General features: G+C 28.7%; 1 protein-coding gene across 1 annotated transcript in view; it reads left to right on the top strand.

Annotated features, from left to right (window-relative positions):
* Positions 1 to 14,604, top strand: part of LOC122531854 (tyrosine-protein kinase RYK-like) — a 45,239-nt gene extending 30,635 nt beyond the window's left edge. Inside the window, exons 3-6 of the mRNA XM_043660119.1 lie at positions 9,199 to 9,355; positions 10,478 to 10,745; positions 11,584 to 11,770; positions 13,735 to 14,604. Coding sequence (XP_043516054.1) covers positions 9,199 to 9,355; positions 10,478 to 10,745; positions 11,584 to 11,770; positions 13,735 to 13,983 — 861 coding nt within the window. The 3' untranslated portion in view covers positions 13,984 to 14,604. The remainder of the gene's footprint in view (positions 1 to 9,198; positions 9,356 to 10,477; positions 10,746 to 11,583; positions 11,771 to 13,734) is intronic.
* Positions 14,605 to 15,255: the final 651 nt, after the last annotated feature.

Below are 15,255 nucleotides of genomic sequence, written 5' to 3'. Positions count from 1 at the left end.
AATTATGATTATTATGAAAATTGAATATACCATCCCTGGTAAAACTAGCTTACTAGAGTTTGCTCTGTTTATAAAATTCATTATATCTCATAAATGAAGACAGATAGGACATATATTTATATATGACTTTTTTTCGGCGTACAATCAGCTCCCACAAGTTACGAAACACTCTTTATGATATTTATAATATTTATATAATGTTTATATAATGTATAATATTTATATAATGTTTATATAATGTATAATATTTATATAATGTTATATTTATATAATATTTATATAATGTTTATATAATGTTATATTTATATAATAATTATATAATGTATAATATTTATATAATGTTTATATAATGTATAATATTCATATAATGTATAATGTACATGTTATACAGAGTGGGTCACCACATATTGCCATTTATAATATTCATATAATGTATAATGTACATGATATACAGAGCGGGTCATCACATATTGCCATTTAGATTTACGTCATTATTATTATTATTATTATTATTATTATTATTAAGCATAGCGAAAAATGTTTCAGATGAAGTTGAATACTCTCGTGAGGACCACATTTTAATGATGCTAGTTTTCTTGTAGGTGGACGTGTAAAGAACATATGAAGGTCATTAACGTTTCTTTAAGTCGTATATTTTTTACTGCACCTTGATATTCTTATAAAAAGAAAGTATTAAGTAAAACCTAGTAAAAAGTATTAACCTATTTATGTTAAGAAATCATTAGTTTAGGAGATATTTTAATTTTAATTTTGTAAAATTATCGTATGAAAGACATGGAAGAAGAAGGGTAGTATTCTTATTCTCTATTCGATATTTGCTTTGTTTTTCACGTATAGATTTTACAAAATTAAAATTAAAATATCTCCGAAACTAATGATTTTTTAACATAAATAGATTAATACTTTTTTGTAAAGAATATCAAGGTGCATCAACTGATTTTATCATAGATCTATTAAGTCGTGTCATATGATTTTTACATAAGAAGTTTATGTGAATGTTTTTAAAAGTTATGTTGAATGTTTTTAAAAATTATTTTAGTCGAAATAGCCATCATTTGCTTTCACGACATTTTTCAAGCGGAATTCTAATGAAAAAATGCCCTTTTCCAAGAAATTTTTTAAAAATTGTAATTAAAATGAATTTTTATGTTCAGTATAAAAAATAATTTATAATTCAGAAATAAAAATAATTCATAATTAAATAAATTTCTGTAATAAAAATTTATAATTTAATTTACATAATAACAAGTTTATAAGTAAATAAATTTTTGTAATAAAAATTTCTTATGATTAAAAATAATTTCTGTACGTGAATTAAATAGAAACGACAGAACGATATTTTTAGAAGCTAACATTTTCCGACACAAGAATGATTCCAAACTTCTGAGAGGATAAAAATCTGTCTGATACCTGTGACTCTGATTGTACAGTAATTTGTAGAATATAGGATCTTGCATTATCATGAAGGAGGATGAACTCATATCAACTTGGAAAAAATGAAATTTTAAATTCATTAAGAAACACCTTTTAATATAACAAGTTTTCCAAAGATACTAAATCAATGAACAGCCAATCCTCAAACGTTGAATGAACAGAAATTTGACATAATCTAAATTTTAAACAAAATTTTGAAAAAAGAGTCCTGCATTATAACTTATGATTTTCTACACTCTGTCCAATAAGTGCTACATTATGGCATTAAGTCACAAATGCTTAAAATGCTCCAGTAATAAAATTGCCACGTTATGTCGTCGAATGGAGAGAAACAAATTTATAATATTCTTAGCGTGGTATTTTTTATAGCTCTCAGCGTGTTCGGTGCCATCGTAATACACTTCGTCGTAGGAAACCCTGTTACCGGTTGCAAACATTATAATTAAAAGTGCTAGCAGCGGTGACGGTTATCGCGTTTAAACCATGGTGAAAGCAACATGGGAGCATCCACTTTGCTTTCCATAATAACGAAATTATTGCACTCCGTCAACTACCGGTAAATCCCTCTCCTCCTTTCTCTCTTTCGCTGCTTCGCGCGATTATCAGTTAAACAATGGTCCGGTTCCCCGTTTCCATCTATATTGATAAGCTTATTCCGCGTTTCGAATTCCGCGGCGATCTTCTACAGGGTGTCCCAATTTTTTCTTTTTTTTTTTATTTCTTTTTCTTTTTCTTCCCTAATCGAACGTCGTCAGTATATTCTGCGAGGCAAAATAAGAACAAAAAATGTCGCATAGACACACCAGCCAATTTCAGTTGCCAAATCGATTATCTTTACAAAATACAAAGAGAGTGAAGACACGAATAAAATATTTCAAATTTCTTTGAATTTTGTAGGATGTATTGTTATTACGTTATTGCTGGCGTGTAGCTTCTGTTTAATAACCAGACTGAGGATTTTTATGGATTTGTAGAAAATTTAAGAAAGCCTACAGGAAATTGTGCTCTTTATGGAAAAATATATAATATATCAGGTAACATTATTTATAATAATTCATTAAAAAAGTAAATTTCTTATAAAAGTAAATATATAATATATCAGGTAACATTATTTATAATAATTCATAAAGAAAGTAAATTTCTTATAAAAGTAAATATATAATATATCAGGTAACATTATATATAATAATTTATAAAGAAAGTAAATTTCTTATAAAAGTAAAAATATAATATATCAGGTAACATTATTTATAATAATTCATAAAGAAAGTAAATTTCTTATAAAAATAAATATATAATATATCAGGTAACATTATTTATAATAATTCACAAAGAAAGTAAATTTCTTATAAAAATAAATATATAATATATCAGGTAACATTATTTATAATAATTCATAAAGAAAGTAAATTTCTTATAAAAGTAAAAATATAATATATCAGGCAACATTATTTATAATAATTCATAAAGAAAGCAAATTTCTTATAAAAGTAAATATATAATATGTCAGGTAACATTATTTATAATAATTCACAAAGAAAGTAAATTTCTTATAAAAGTAAATATATAATATATCAGGTAACATTATTTATAATAATTTATAAAGAAAGTAAATTTCTTATAAAAGTAAAAATATAATATATCAGGTAACATTGTTTATAATAATTCACAAAGAAAGTAAATTTCTTATAAAAATAAATATATAATATATCAGGTAACATCGTTTATAATAATTCATAAAGAAAGTAAATTTCTTATAAAAATAAATATATATCAAGTAACATTATTTATAATAATTCATAAAAAAAGTAAATTTCTTATAAAAATAAATATATAATATATCAGGTAACATTATTTATAATGATTCACAAAGAAAGTAAATTTCTTATAAAAATAAATATATAATATATTAGGTAACATTATTTATAATAATTCACAAAGAAAGTAAATTTCTTATAAAAATAAATATATAATATATCAGGTAACATTTATAATAATTCATAAAGAAAGTAAATTTCTTATATGTTCATAAAAATATAGATATATTGCATAAAGATCAGCAGTCTGTTAATGACATGTAAAACGTATAAAATAATGTACCCTAAAATAATCACGTTGGTCTCTGAAATAAATTATTTATTATTTCATGATTCAAAAAATTTTTATCATTTGACGATGTTAGGTAATTAAGGAAATTTATTTCAAATATACAGACTTGAGCATTAATGAAAAATTCGAAAAGTAGAGTTAATTACTTTGGTCTTTAAATGCCATCATCGTCGTACCTTTGCTTTTATACATTGTCTTTATAATAGAATTCATAATATGAATCATAACGATCATAACAACATATACTATAGGCGTGATGATATACTATGTCATTATGAAAATAATTACCAATGCAAATGCAGTCATTTCGGCATTAAAAAAATTAGACGATTATGAGGTTGAAGAGTTACTAAAAATGTCCATTAAAAACACCAAACAAACGTGAATTACTATGATACAATACCTATATGAATAGATCAAGAATGTTTAACGATAGTCGAAAAATATAATATTTCTATAATTTTAACTGCAACTCCGTTATCATATAATTTTATTTCGTTAGAATTTCATGTACAAGTATTAACACAACGAATCTGAATAATGAATGATTTATTTCTTCAATTAAAACGAAATCAAAAAGTAATAAGTTTAAGTTTAATTTTTTACCGCAGCCAATCTTATATCGTCCAGGAATGATGAATATTGAAGTTGTTAAAGTATTATGATATTTATGTTTATCATTAAATTATCATTATCAGTTATCAGACGTGTGTATTTCTGACTTATTCATATATTGTTCAAAACACGTTCGTTACCGCTCATTTCTTCTTTTTGTTATCATTTTTTAACAATGTTTCGAATGACGTGTGTTTATATGATATTTTTCTTATCTGATATTTTGAAGTATAGAACATACTGACGACTAGAAACACCTTGCAGCGTGTAATCTATAATCATGGTACAATCGACCAGAAAATGATTCTACATAATAAAATAAGAGAAGAAATATAATTTTTTCATTTGATATTCTGTTTTTAAGAAAATCAAGTACAGATTAATTCTTAAATGTTTATATTTTGAATATTATGATGAATCTATACACTACGATAAGTAAAAAAGTTTATTTTTTAAAATTTTAGTAAATATTTAATAAGTAACGTGCCATATTTTAATTTTTAATAATTGAAGAAAGTTTTGTGCTACTGCCAACCTTGTCTGAAATTCATTTTGAATCTTTTCTCGCAAATTGTACACTGAGCATAGTGTACACACTGGCTTTAAATCGCATGAAAAATAAAAGTTTAATGGATTAGATTTTGTTTAACTCTCACTTCGTCTCTTATGTAAATTTGATACATTTCTCTTGTAAAATATTATTAACATTATATACAGATACAAAAATGAATTTAATCCATAATATTTATTTTCCAAATTTTATATTTAAATTTATATAAATTCATGGATAAATTAATCATAATGTTGAAAAAATATAAATATTGGTCTATAATAAAATATTTTATTTAATCTTAAATAAAATATTTCTTTAAAAATTAATTTTAATATATTACTAAAAGATTGAAATAATCCTTTAAATAATAATTTATTAGGACCTTTTCGATTTTGTATATAACTTAAAATTTTTCGTTCAAATGCAACTCTTAATATAACTAAAAATATTAATAAAATATAATTAATAATTAAAATTATTATTTATTATATTTTATATAATTTATTTAAATTCTAAATTTAAAACACTAATATGTTAAAATAATATTTATAAATATTTATTAATTTATATAAATAAATAATTTATAATATATATAGTATATTTTATATATATAATATAGCAAATAATATATAATATATATAACATATGTTTTCGATAACAAAATAAATAATATTCGATTCCGGAATACTCGAGGTGCAGTACAATTATTGCAACACAATTATGCATTCAATATACCACCATTTCGAAAATGCCACATCTTTGGTTTTGATTATAGTGAAAATCTAAAATAAATGGTTATAAACGGAAACTAAAAAACAGATAAGAAACGAGAGAATAAAATTTGTGTGAATTTCATACACGATTGAACGGAGATTCTTTTCATTATACTAGTTTTTTTTTTTTTATTATTATGACGAACGAAGATTAACTCATATCAATGGATATTTTTTGCAAACAGTAAATAAGGTTTAAATATACAATGTGTACGTATTAGTTTTTTTATTATTATTATGACGAATGAAGATTAACTCATATCAATGGATATTTTTTACAAACAGTAAATAAGGTTTAAATATTCAACGTGTACGTATTAGTAAGGTTCAAATATACAGTACGTATTAAATCACAAGATGGACAGTTTCTTCAACCATCTGTAACTCGAAAACTGAAATATGCCCGTAGGAGATTATTTTCTTATTTTAATATATATACGAGAAAAGAAACGAAATCCTAAATGAAAGAAACGTAATTCTTTCCTTTTTGACTTCCTGTTTCTTCCTGTCTCTTATCTCCCTTATAATCCCTCAGCCAGCTATATCAAGATTACAGAAATATACCCTGTTCCACTATCAGCGGGCCGATTTTAAATTGTCTCATCGCATTTTCATTAACAAACGAGAAAAACAAGGGGAGCAAAAGGTAGGCGTGATTCTCGCGCGACGAGAAAACGAAGGCAAAGAGAATTGGAAAAGGAGAAAAGAGAAACGGCGCGATAGAATGAAATCGACGAGCGGAACGAAACGCGGTAATGAAAAAACCAGCTTGACAAAGAGGAAGAACGAAGCTAACTCGAAGCCGGGGGTTTTTTTCGCCAAACAGCTAACCGACGTCGACGCTCGTCGTCGTCGTCGTCGCCGGGTAATAATTACAGAGCACGGGGTAAGCCGTGGGTATTAGCCACGGTCGCGTCCACGTCGAAGTTTCGACGAATGATCTCGGCCGCGATATCCTTACCCGGTTCCCCGTGGTACTTTCCCTTTTCAATTTCGTCATCGCGTTATCCTTTTTCTCGTATGCGGATGTGTCGTCCAGTAATTTGCACACCGCTCTAATGCTCGCCGGGGGTTGGTTTCCCATCGTCTTTTCCCTCTTTTTCTCTTGCGTAAATGTACACTCCCACTCAAATATGCGACTCTGTTGAAAGATTGAGAAACAAGAGATTTTAGTTAAAAAAAAAAAAGAGAGAAAATCGTCGGAAACAAACGTATTGTAAAAGTTCATCGTATGTTATGTATTTTCTTGTAAAGTATTATCATATAAATTGTGTTAATTTGATATACTTTTCTTGTAAAATATGTACATCATATGTTATATATTTTCTTGTAAAATATCATCATATGTTATATATTTTCTTGTAAAATATCATCATATGTTATATATTTTCTTGTAAAATATCATCATATAAATTGTGTTAATTTGATATACTTTTCTTATAAAAGTACATCATATGTCATATATTTTCTTGTAAAGTATCATCATATAAATTGTGTTAATTTGATATACTTTTCTTATAAAAGTACATCATATGTCATATATTTTCTTCTAAAGTATTATCATATAAATTGTGTTAATTTGATATACTTTTCTTATAAAGGTACATCATATGTCATATATTTTCTTGTAAAGTATTATTATATAAATTGTATTAATTTGATATACTTTTCTTATAAAAGTACATCATATGTTATATATTTTCTTATAAAGTATAATCATATAAATTGTGTTAATTTGATATACTTTTCTTATAAAAGTACATCATATGTTATATATTTTCTTATAAAGTACTATCATATAAATTGTATTAATTTGATAAAGTGTTATATTATACAGGTATTCCTGACATATACATGTTTTCAATACTTTCTAATATAATATATATAATATATATATATATAATATATGATATATAATATATATATATATAATATAAATATAACATATATTTTCAACTTTTTTGATGATAAACTATGTCGCTAGAGTTGCAAATAATATTTAATTGTTATTATATAATAATGCAGTTGAAGGGCTGAGAATCATAGTAACACAAGCTCAAATTTTTATAATTTGAGTTGATAACGTTCTTCAGGTGTTTGAAAATTCCGCGCGTTTAGTTTCATGGTTAACTATTGTTAAAACTTTATTTTAACACTTAACTGAGAAAGCAATAATAGGAAACAAAAAACATAATGCGAGAAACATTATAAGAGTTATACATTACTGTGATTCTCAGCCCTTCAATTATATGCATCAGCTTCTCGAATATATGTTCAGGCATTTATAATTTTGGAACATAATGTTGTAACAAGTCCAAAACAAATGATTATAACATTAAGCATGAAATAATATAATATGCAGTATAAAATAATAACATAATGTAATTAAATATAAACTGAATCGTGATATGAAATTGAATCATACGTAAAAGAAACATTTGTGTGAATCTTATATGTAATTAAACATAGAAATTTAGTCTATTAAATATAAAAATTTAATTACTTATTTTTTTCATTCTAATTCTTAATTTTTTTAGCATTGTACCAATAAATAAATTAAGTTTGAAAAGATAGGGGTTAAAATAGCATTTTCAATTTCTGTTTCAAGTCGTTTAAGATAAATTAATGGCAAAAAATCTTTATGTAGTTTTTTTATAAACGATACTCTGCTTCTGAAACTGTTCAAACACTGTTTGAAACATTTTTCATGTTATCAGAAATGAAGGACGCAATATTTCGACATATTTTAACCTACTAAACTTGTAAATTGTTAACACAGACACAAATTAGTCTCTGTTAACTGTTAACTCAACTGTCAACTTCATTTTTACGAAAATTAAATTTAAATTATAAAAGTTACACGTTCAAAATTCACTTCAACCCATATACCATAAACTATTATATAATCAGTGCTAAATAAAACTTACAGATAGATTGCCCTTAAGCACAGTGACGATAAGATACTTAAGATAAAACAAAAGTTATACTCTATTGCGATTTAATTCAACGAGGCACAAAAAAAAAAAAAAGAAAGAAAAAGTGATAAAATCGGTTTTTTTAAATTTCTCAACTTGGACCACTTTCGTAACAATTATCGGTTCGGTTATGCTTTTCATTGTACGGCACTTGTCCTAAGACTTTTGAGCAGGGATGTACAAAGCGCCGATGCACGCGTAGACGCGTGCAAATGGAATGGGAGGGGCCGGAGGCAAAACTCCGGAAAATTGAAATTAATGAATAACCGGCCTCCCTCCTCCAGTCCCTGTTTGCTCCCCCCTGCTGGAGCTTTCCTCCGCTTCGCAACCAGTGGAAAACCGTCGAGGAACAAAGGGGAATGCGGCTACGATGGAAACGACGATATAACGATGACACAGGTAGAGAAGGGAGCGGTAGACTAGTAGGGAGCTAGCTTCGAAGCTTGGTCCTCCTCTCTTTTTTCACCTCTTGCCATTCTTCTTGTCCTTCGGGGACTTCGCGACCTCTTTCGTCCACCCTGTTACAGGCGACAAATGCTTTTTTAATGAGTTCCCACCCACGCGAAGGGATTTTGTTCTGTGATGAATTATGCAGGCCGCGCGTGACACGATCGAGAAACGCCCCGGCAACGGTTTGCTGAAAATTGTTTAGGAATCTCTTTGGCGTTTGTGCGCATCAGGCTTAATATCTCGGTGCCTTGTCTCTGTTAATTTACAGTCGACCGATCCTTGCGAGAAGGCCAGGGCGCTGGCGGTATCGAGGTCTGCGCTCTACTGTCGCAATCTTGTGCAGGAGGGCACCTTTGGCCGCGTTTACAAAGGCACGCTGGAATTGGCTGGTCGCGAGCAAGAAGTTATCATAAAGACAGTCACAGGTATGTATACACTAGGACCAGTGACAGGATAAAGTATGTTCAAACGTTGATTGGCTAGATTTGAACTTTCTATAAATATTTGTGGAGAAAAGAACAAAGAACAATGTTTTTTCAAGTATATTGGAAGATTCCTAAGTGCGACAGATTCCTCTATAATTATTCTGGGAAGTGAAAAAAGTATGTAGAAATACTGGCCAATATTTGTGAATACTTTATCAGAAGTTGTCTATTCCATTTGAATCATTTTTCTTGATTATTAATAAAATTTTCTTATTATTATTGAAATAACTGGAATAAGTACAAACGTTAAACTAAAATCTGTAAGCTTCGTAGTGCTTTTCTGACTTTCATGGTTTACGATTACTGCTTCCGAAAAGTACAATTCATTCTAATACTGAGGTACTTGAAAGTACATTTTTGAAACTTGCAAATAGGTACTTGGTAAACATCAAATACTTTGCAAGTATTATAGAATGAATTTTGGTTATTGGATTTGAATTGGATTTATAAGTTATATATTGAATTTAGTTCCACCACTAGTATTGATTCTGTTAATGTCATGTTCATCAGACTTTAGGGACAATAATGACTGCAAATGATTGCGAATATTTGTGCATTTTTTAAAAATTTTAAGATTTCAAAAATCTATAAAATAAGTATACTGTGCAAAATATGTAAAATATTCAGAGTAAAATATTTATTATAATATTTCGTAGAAATAAATAAATATATATATATATACACACATACACACGTATATTCACAATATCAATAACATTATTGAAAATATTATTCAACAATTCCACTTTCAATTAAATTCAAATTTTTACAAAAATTGTGCTTTCCTACTCTAGCAACACGCGATAAGGTAGGAAATTACGTATCTACTGCTGATTGAAAACAAAATAAAACCATTAATCAATAATGAAACAAAAAAAGAAAAATATTTAAACAAAACCTATTGCGAAACGAATGTTTCCTACTAATTCAAAACAACCAAATTTTTAAATGTCTTTGAATTTTGCAACTTTATTTGTTAAACGCATTGGCAATGTTATGGAAGGGAAGAAAGGAAATGTAATTAATAGATTGTCAAAGAAATAAATCATTTAATCGTTGCAGAAGTGGCATCAGCTTATCAAGCATCTTTGCTGGTGGTCGAGGGCTCGCAGCTAGCTGGATTAGTGCATGCAAACATAGCTTCGCTCGCCGCTGCTTGCCTCGATAATTCTTGCCCATTATTGGCATACATGAGTACGCCGGGCGAATTGAATTTGAAGCTGTACCTTACCGACGGGAATCATCATCCTGGAACCAGGGACTTGGTGCACGTTGGCGCACAGGTTGCCAGAGCTGGGGCATTCTTGCACGGCCGAGGGCTACTGCACAGGTGATTGCATCCATTTCTCTGTTCGCTGGAATCGATTAGAACGTTAACTGAATTGCTGTCACAGAGAGTGACTAAGATACACAAATACCACTGCAAGTAGGTGTAAATTATGCAAACAGCGTGTAAATTTCTCAAGTGAAATTACAATGTGGTCTTTTCACACGGCAGTCGAATACGAAAATAATGTAAATAATAAATTGCATGTAATTTAGTATTATATAACAATAATACCGACGACATACGTTGTTTTAAGAAATTGTAAAGTTTTGTAAATAATCTGGTAAATATATTAATTAATACACATTAATTATTATTTTTTTATACATATTTTATACATATTTATGTATAATTTTTGATAATGTTTCGTTTTGTAAATGACGATTTTATATTATATTTGTTGAATTAATTGAATTCAATTCCTTTGTAATCGTAACATCTCTGAAGATTAAAATCATTTACCTTAATCACTTGCGTTGGCAACTGCGGACCATGACGAGTGACCAAACCGTATACAACAATTCGTCGCGTTCTTCTTGAACTCGTCGGTGTGACATCGCCAAATAGAAATTATTGAGAAGTAATAATTTTATTATTTTGTTTTACTTAAATGTACTGAAAAATTAGAGACTTATATACTGTATCTCGAATAGAATCAATAAAAAAATAAGAGAGGTCGAACTATTCAAATGTTCGAAAAATGTTCAAAGTATGTGAAATAAGGCAAACATTATATACGATATATCAGCTCTTAGTAAAGTTGCTAGTTTATGTCACAGGATAAAATTTAATTGAAAGAATGGTTTGGAACATCCTGTTTAACCAGCCACATCGATTTCAGGGATATCGCTGCCAGAAACTGTTTGATCGAGCCAAGCAGTCTTCGCGTGCGATTAGCTGATACGGCTTTGGCGCGAGATCTCTTCCCCCAGGATTACCATTGTCTCGGTGATAACGAGAACAGACCTATTCGTTGGATGGCCTTGGAGACCCTCCAGCACAATCAGTACAGCACTGCGACGGACGTGGTAATGATCATAATTCGTATTGAATGTCAATAAACTTTCCAAGCTTTTGTCACTCCTTGAAAATAATGGGCAATTCGATTCTCTAATAAAACTTTGAAACGAATGAGAATAATATGTCAGTGATGGAATAGTTATCGATTATCTGCATAATACATGCATTATAAATAATAATACGAATATTTGAATGTGACTTGTGCATTAATTTAATGTATAAATTGGTGGTAATAATTGAAAGCAAGTCGAGAAAATCAGAGATAATTTAAATCTTTAGATTTAAATTATGTTGTGGTAGTATGTTTTATTATTTATCATTACTGCAATCTACATTCTTAATTGAAAATTACTTACTTTTTATAAAAGTCAATTTAAAATATTTACTTATATAAAATACATATAAAATATGCTTTTTATAATTTTAAAATATTGACATATTGCAATTGATAAAAATTTTTAAATAAAAATTAATTTCTAGTCTCAACTGAATCATTAGTAACCTATTACAGCAGTACTTCGTTTACCATCCATTTCATTTATATACTAAATTTTAGTTATTACTCTATTAAACGAACTTCTGGCAGTTTAATTCATTTATGTGAACATAAACTTCTATTAGAATCACATTCATAAGTGATTCATAGGTAATGGGGAGAATTAATAGATTCCAATTGTAGACTCCAATTATGTAAATTATTTGTACCTCGATAATTTCATATACCACATACTCACGAAAGTGTTTGAATATTTAATGCAGAAAAATTTTTATATTACGTGTTCTATATAAAATATTTTAAAATTTCATTATCACTGTAGTGAAGAACGACTATTATGATTATTTGTCTGCGGATTTAAGAATGCAAAAATGCGGCGAACGCACACTATGTGTAAAAATATATAAAATAGAAACAAATTTCTACTCAGGGACCATTTTTTTAATTGTATTCGCAAAAATATGAAATTGTATAAAATGTATTCTATGTGTACATATTATTAATACAGTAGTAATTGTTATCAATACGTAATAACAATTCTGCTGTATGTAATGGCTAACTATATATAAGCTATCAATTTAAAAACAAAATTTGGCAAAATTCATATCTTTGCAACAAATTAAATTATAATTAATAAAATTATTTCATATTATCATTAGTATTATTTAATATTTAACAAATTAAATTATATTTGACAAAAGGTATAAGAAATATTATATATGTAATGCATCAATTCTTTAACGAAAAAAGATTCTTTAAAACACAGAAAGAAAGTTCGTTAAACGACTTTATAAATATATAATTATATATTTGAATTTGCTTGTACTTTCAAAGAGATACATACATAATGCAAATTGCAATATTATCACATGTCACATAAAATATGAAAGTAATTATTTCAGAACAAAATATATCATATTATCAATGACAATTTCGCATTGAAAGAATTTGACGTATAAAAAAATTTCAGACAAACGTATTATGAACAAAATTATTAAATATTCAATATGTCGTTAAATAAATTGTCAAATTAATAAATTAAAAATTTAGCAAGGTTTAACACGGTGAATGCACACACAAAAGAAAAACATAATTTCATTTAAATTACAAATTTTGTTCAAAAGACATTTTATATAAATTATAGAACCATAAAAATGAAGGAATGCTTCTTACAGAGCAAGAAGAAAGCAAAAAAAAAAAAAAAACCTCTGCAATTTTATATTATTTCACATTACAAAAAATATTTTTTAATGAAACATTACTTTTGTCTCATCTTTCAATTTTACTTTCACCTATAGAATATGCTGGTAAAGTTTGTTATAATAAGACCTCTTTCTGAAGACCTTGAAAATTTTCCACAACTGATAACACTCGCCAACGATAATAATTTCATGTACCATATCGATGCAAATACACTTTTATCAAACATAACAAGTAATTATTGCTTTTTCTTTTTTCTTTTAAATTTTCTTTTAGTGGTCATTCGGAGTGTTTCTCTGGGAGCTGGCGACGATGGGTCAGCAACCATACATCGAGGTGGACCCATTTGAAATGATGGCTTGTCTCCGAGATGGTTATCGACTGGCCCAACCAAGACCATGTCCGGACGAATTCTTCGCCGTGATGGCCGTCTGTTGGTTAGGCCTTTCCAGAGACCGGCCAACCATGCCTCAACTTCTCGCTTATCTGCAAGACTTTCACGATGCCCTCGGTGGCTTCGTTTAAAATACCCGTACTCGAACATTTCGCCATGATGTTCCTCGAAATGGCGAAGCAATTTGGAACGACACGCAAGATTTCCCTCGCGAGAGTATCGAAACGAAACGCAGGAGAGAGGATTCAACGTGAGTGGGAATCGAAATGAAGACTCATCGAGAGAGAGAGAAGACAGCTTGACTTGATGAGCGACGAATTTTTTCTGAAAGTAACCAACCACAGAAAAGAATTCTTTCTTTCGGTGAGAAAGGAAAAGACAAGGATTGAAAGTGAAATTGAAGATCACTGCCCGATTTGCAATCGTGCGGAATTGAAAAATCACTGCCCATTTACAATCGCGCAAGAATTTGAAAAATCACTACCCATGTTATTGATTTGTCAGCGACGGTATACACGACATTCCCTCTGGCGCGTAGCGGCGGGCCGCATTGTTTTCGAAATTCCGTTTCGAGTGCAGCCGGAGTGCATCAAAACAGGCGTTGGGTTGACCAACGTTCGCTGAGTGTAATCCCGCAGATTCAAATGATTCGATTATGAACAAACGAGTGAGGTGCGGCCCGATCGGTGATAAAAAGATCGACGCGGTTATATCCGTCCATAGCAGTTAAAAAAAAAAAAAAGAAAGAGAGAGGATTTGAAGCGCGCGGCATTTTTTAACAGGTAGCGCCTGTATACACGCAACCGATGATGACTGAGGTGCGCGTTGCATTATCATCTGCTGGCGCACTTACGCGATACTTTGCTTCATTTTCGCTTTTCTTTAAAATTTCACAGCTAGTTTCTTGTGACCTTAGAACACGTTGTGAAAGGTAACGATGATTTCTAATCAGTTTCTTTAATTTTAAGGAAAACAAATTTATAAATTCCTCGAACGGGCGAATGCTGGATACATTCAGATTTATAAGAAGTTGCGATTAAGAAAAATTATGCAGGAAGTTGCATGTCCAAATTGATCTCAACGTTGAATAAATTTTTTTTGGAAAATCGTAATTTAAAGAAATTGTTTTATTTTACATTTATTTTGTGTTGGTCGTGTTTTTTGTAATTATATTTTATTATTTATGTTTAGATTAAAAAAGAAAGTTGCCACCCCTTAAGTATTATTTTTTCTCAATGGATTCTTATTTTCTATTATTATGTAATTTTAATATAATTCTATTATTATGTGATATTATATAATATTCTATATAACAATTGGAGAAAGAAACGAATGCACTTATGGTATTTATATTATGGTAATATTTTTATATTTATTATCACAATATCATATTATTATGTATC

This window comes from Frieseomelitta varia, unplaced genomic scaffold, assembly GCF_011392965.1.
Source record: "Frieseomelitta varia isolate USP_RPSP 00005682 unplaced genomic scaffold, Fvar_1.2 scaffold_418, whole genome shotgun sequence".
Lineage (NCBI taxonomy): Eukaryota > Metazoa > Arthropoda > Insecta > Hymenoptera > Apidae > Frieseomelitta > Frieseomelitta varia.
This window is presented reverse-complemented; position numbering and strand designations above follow the sequence as displayed.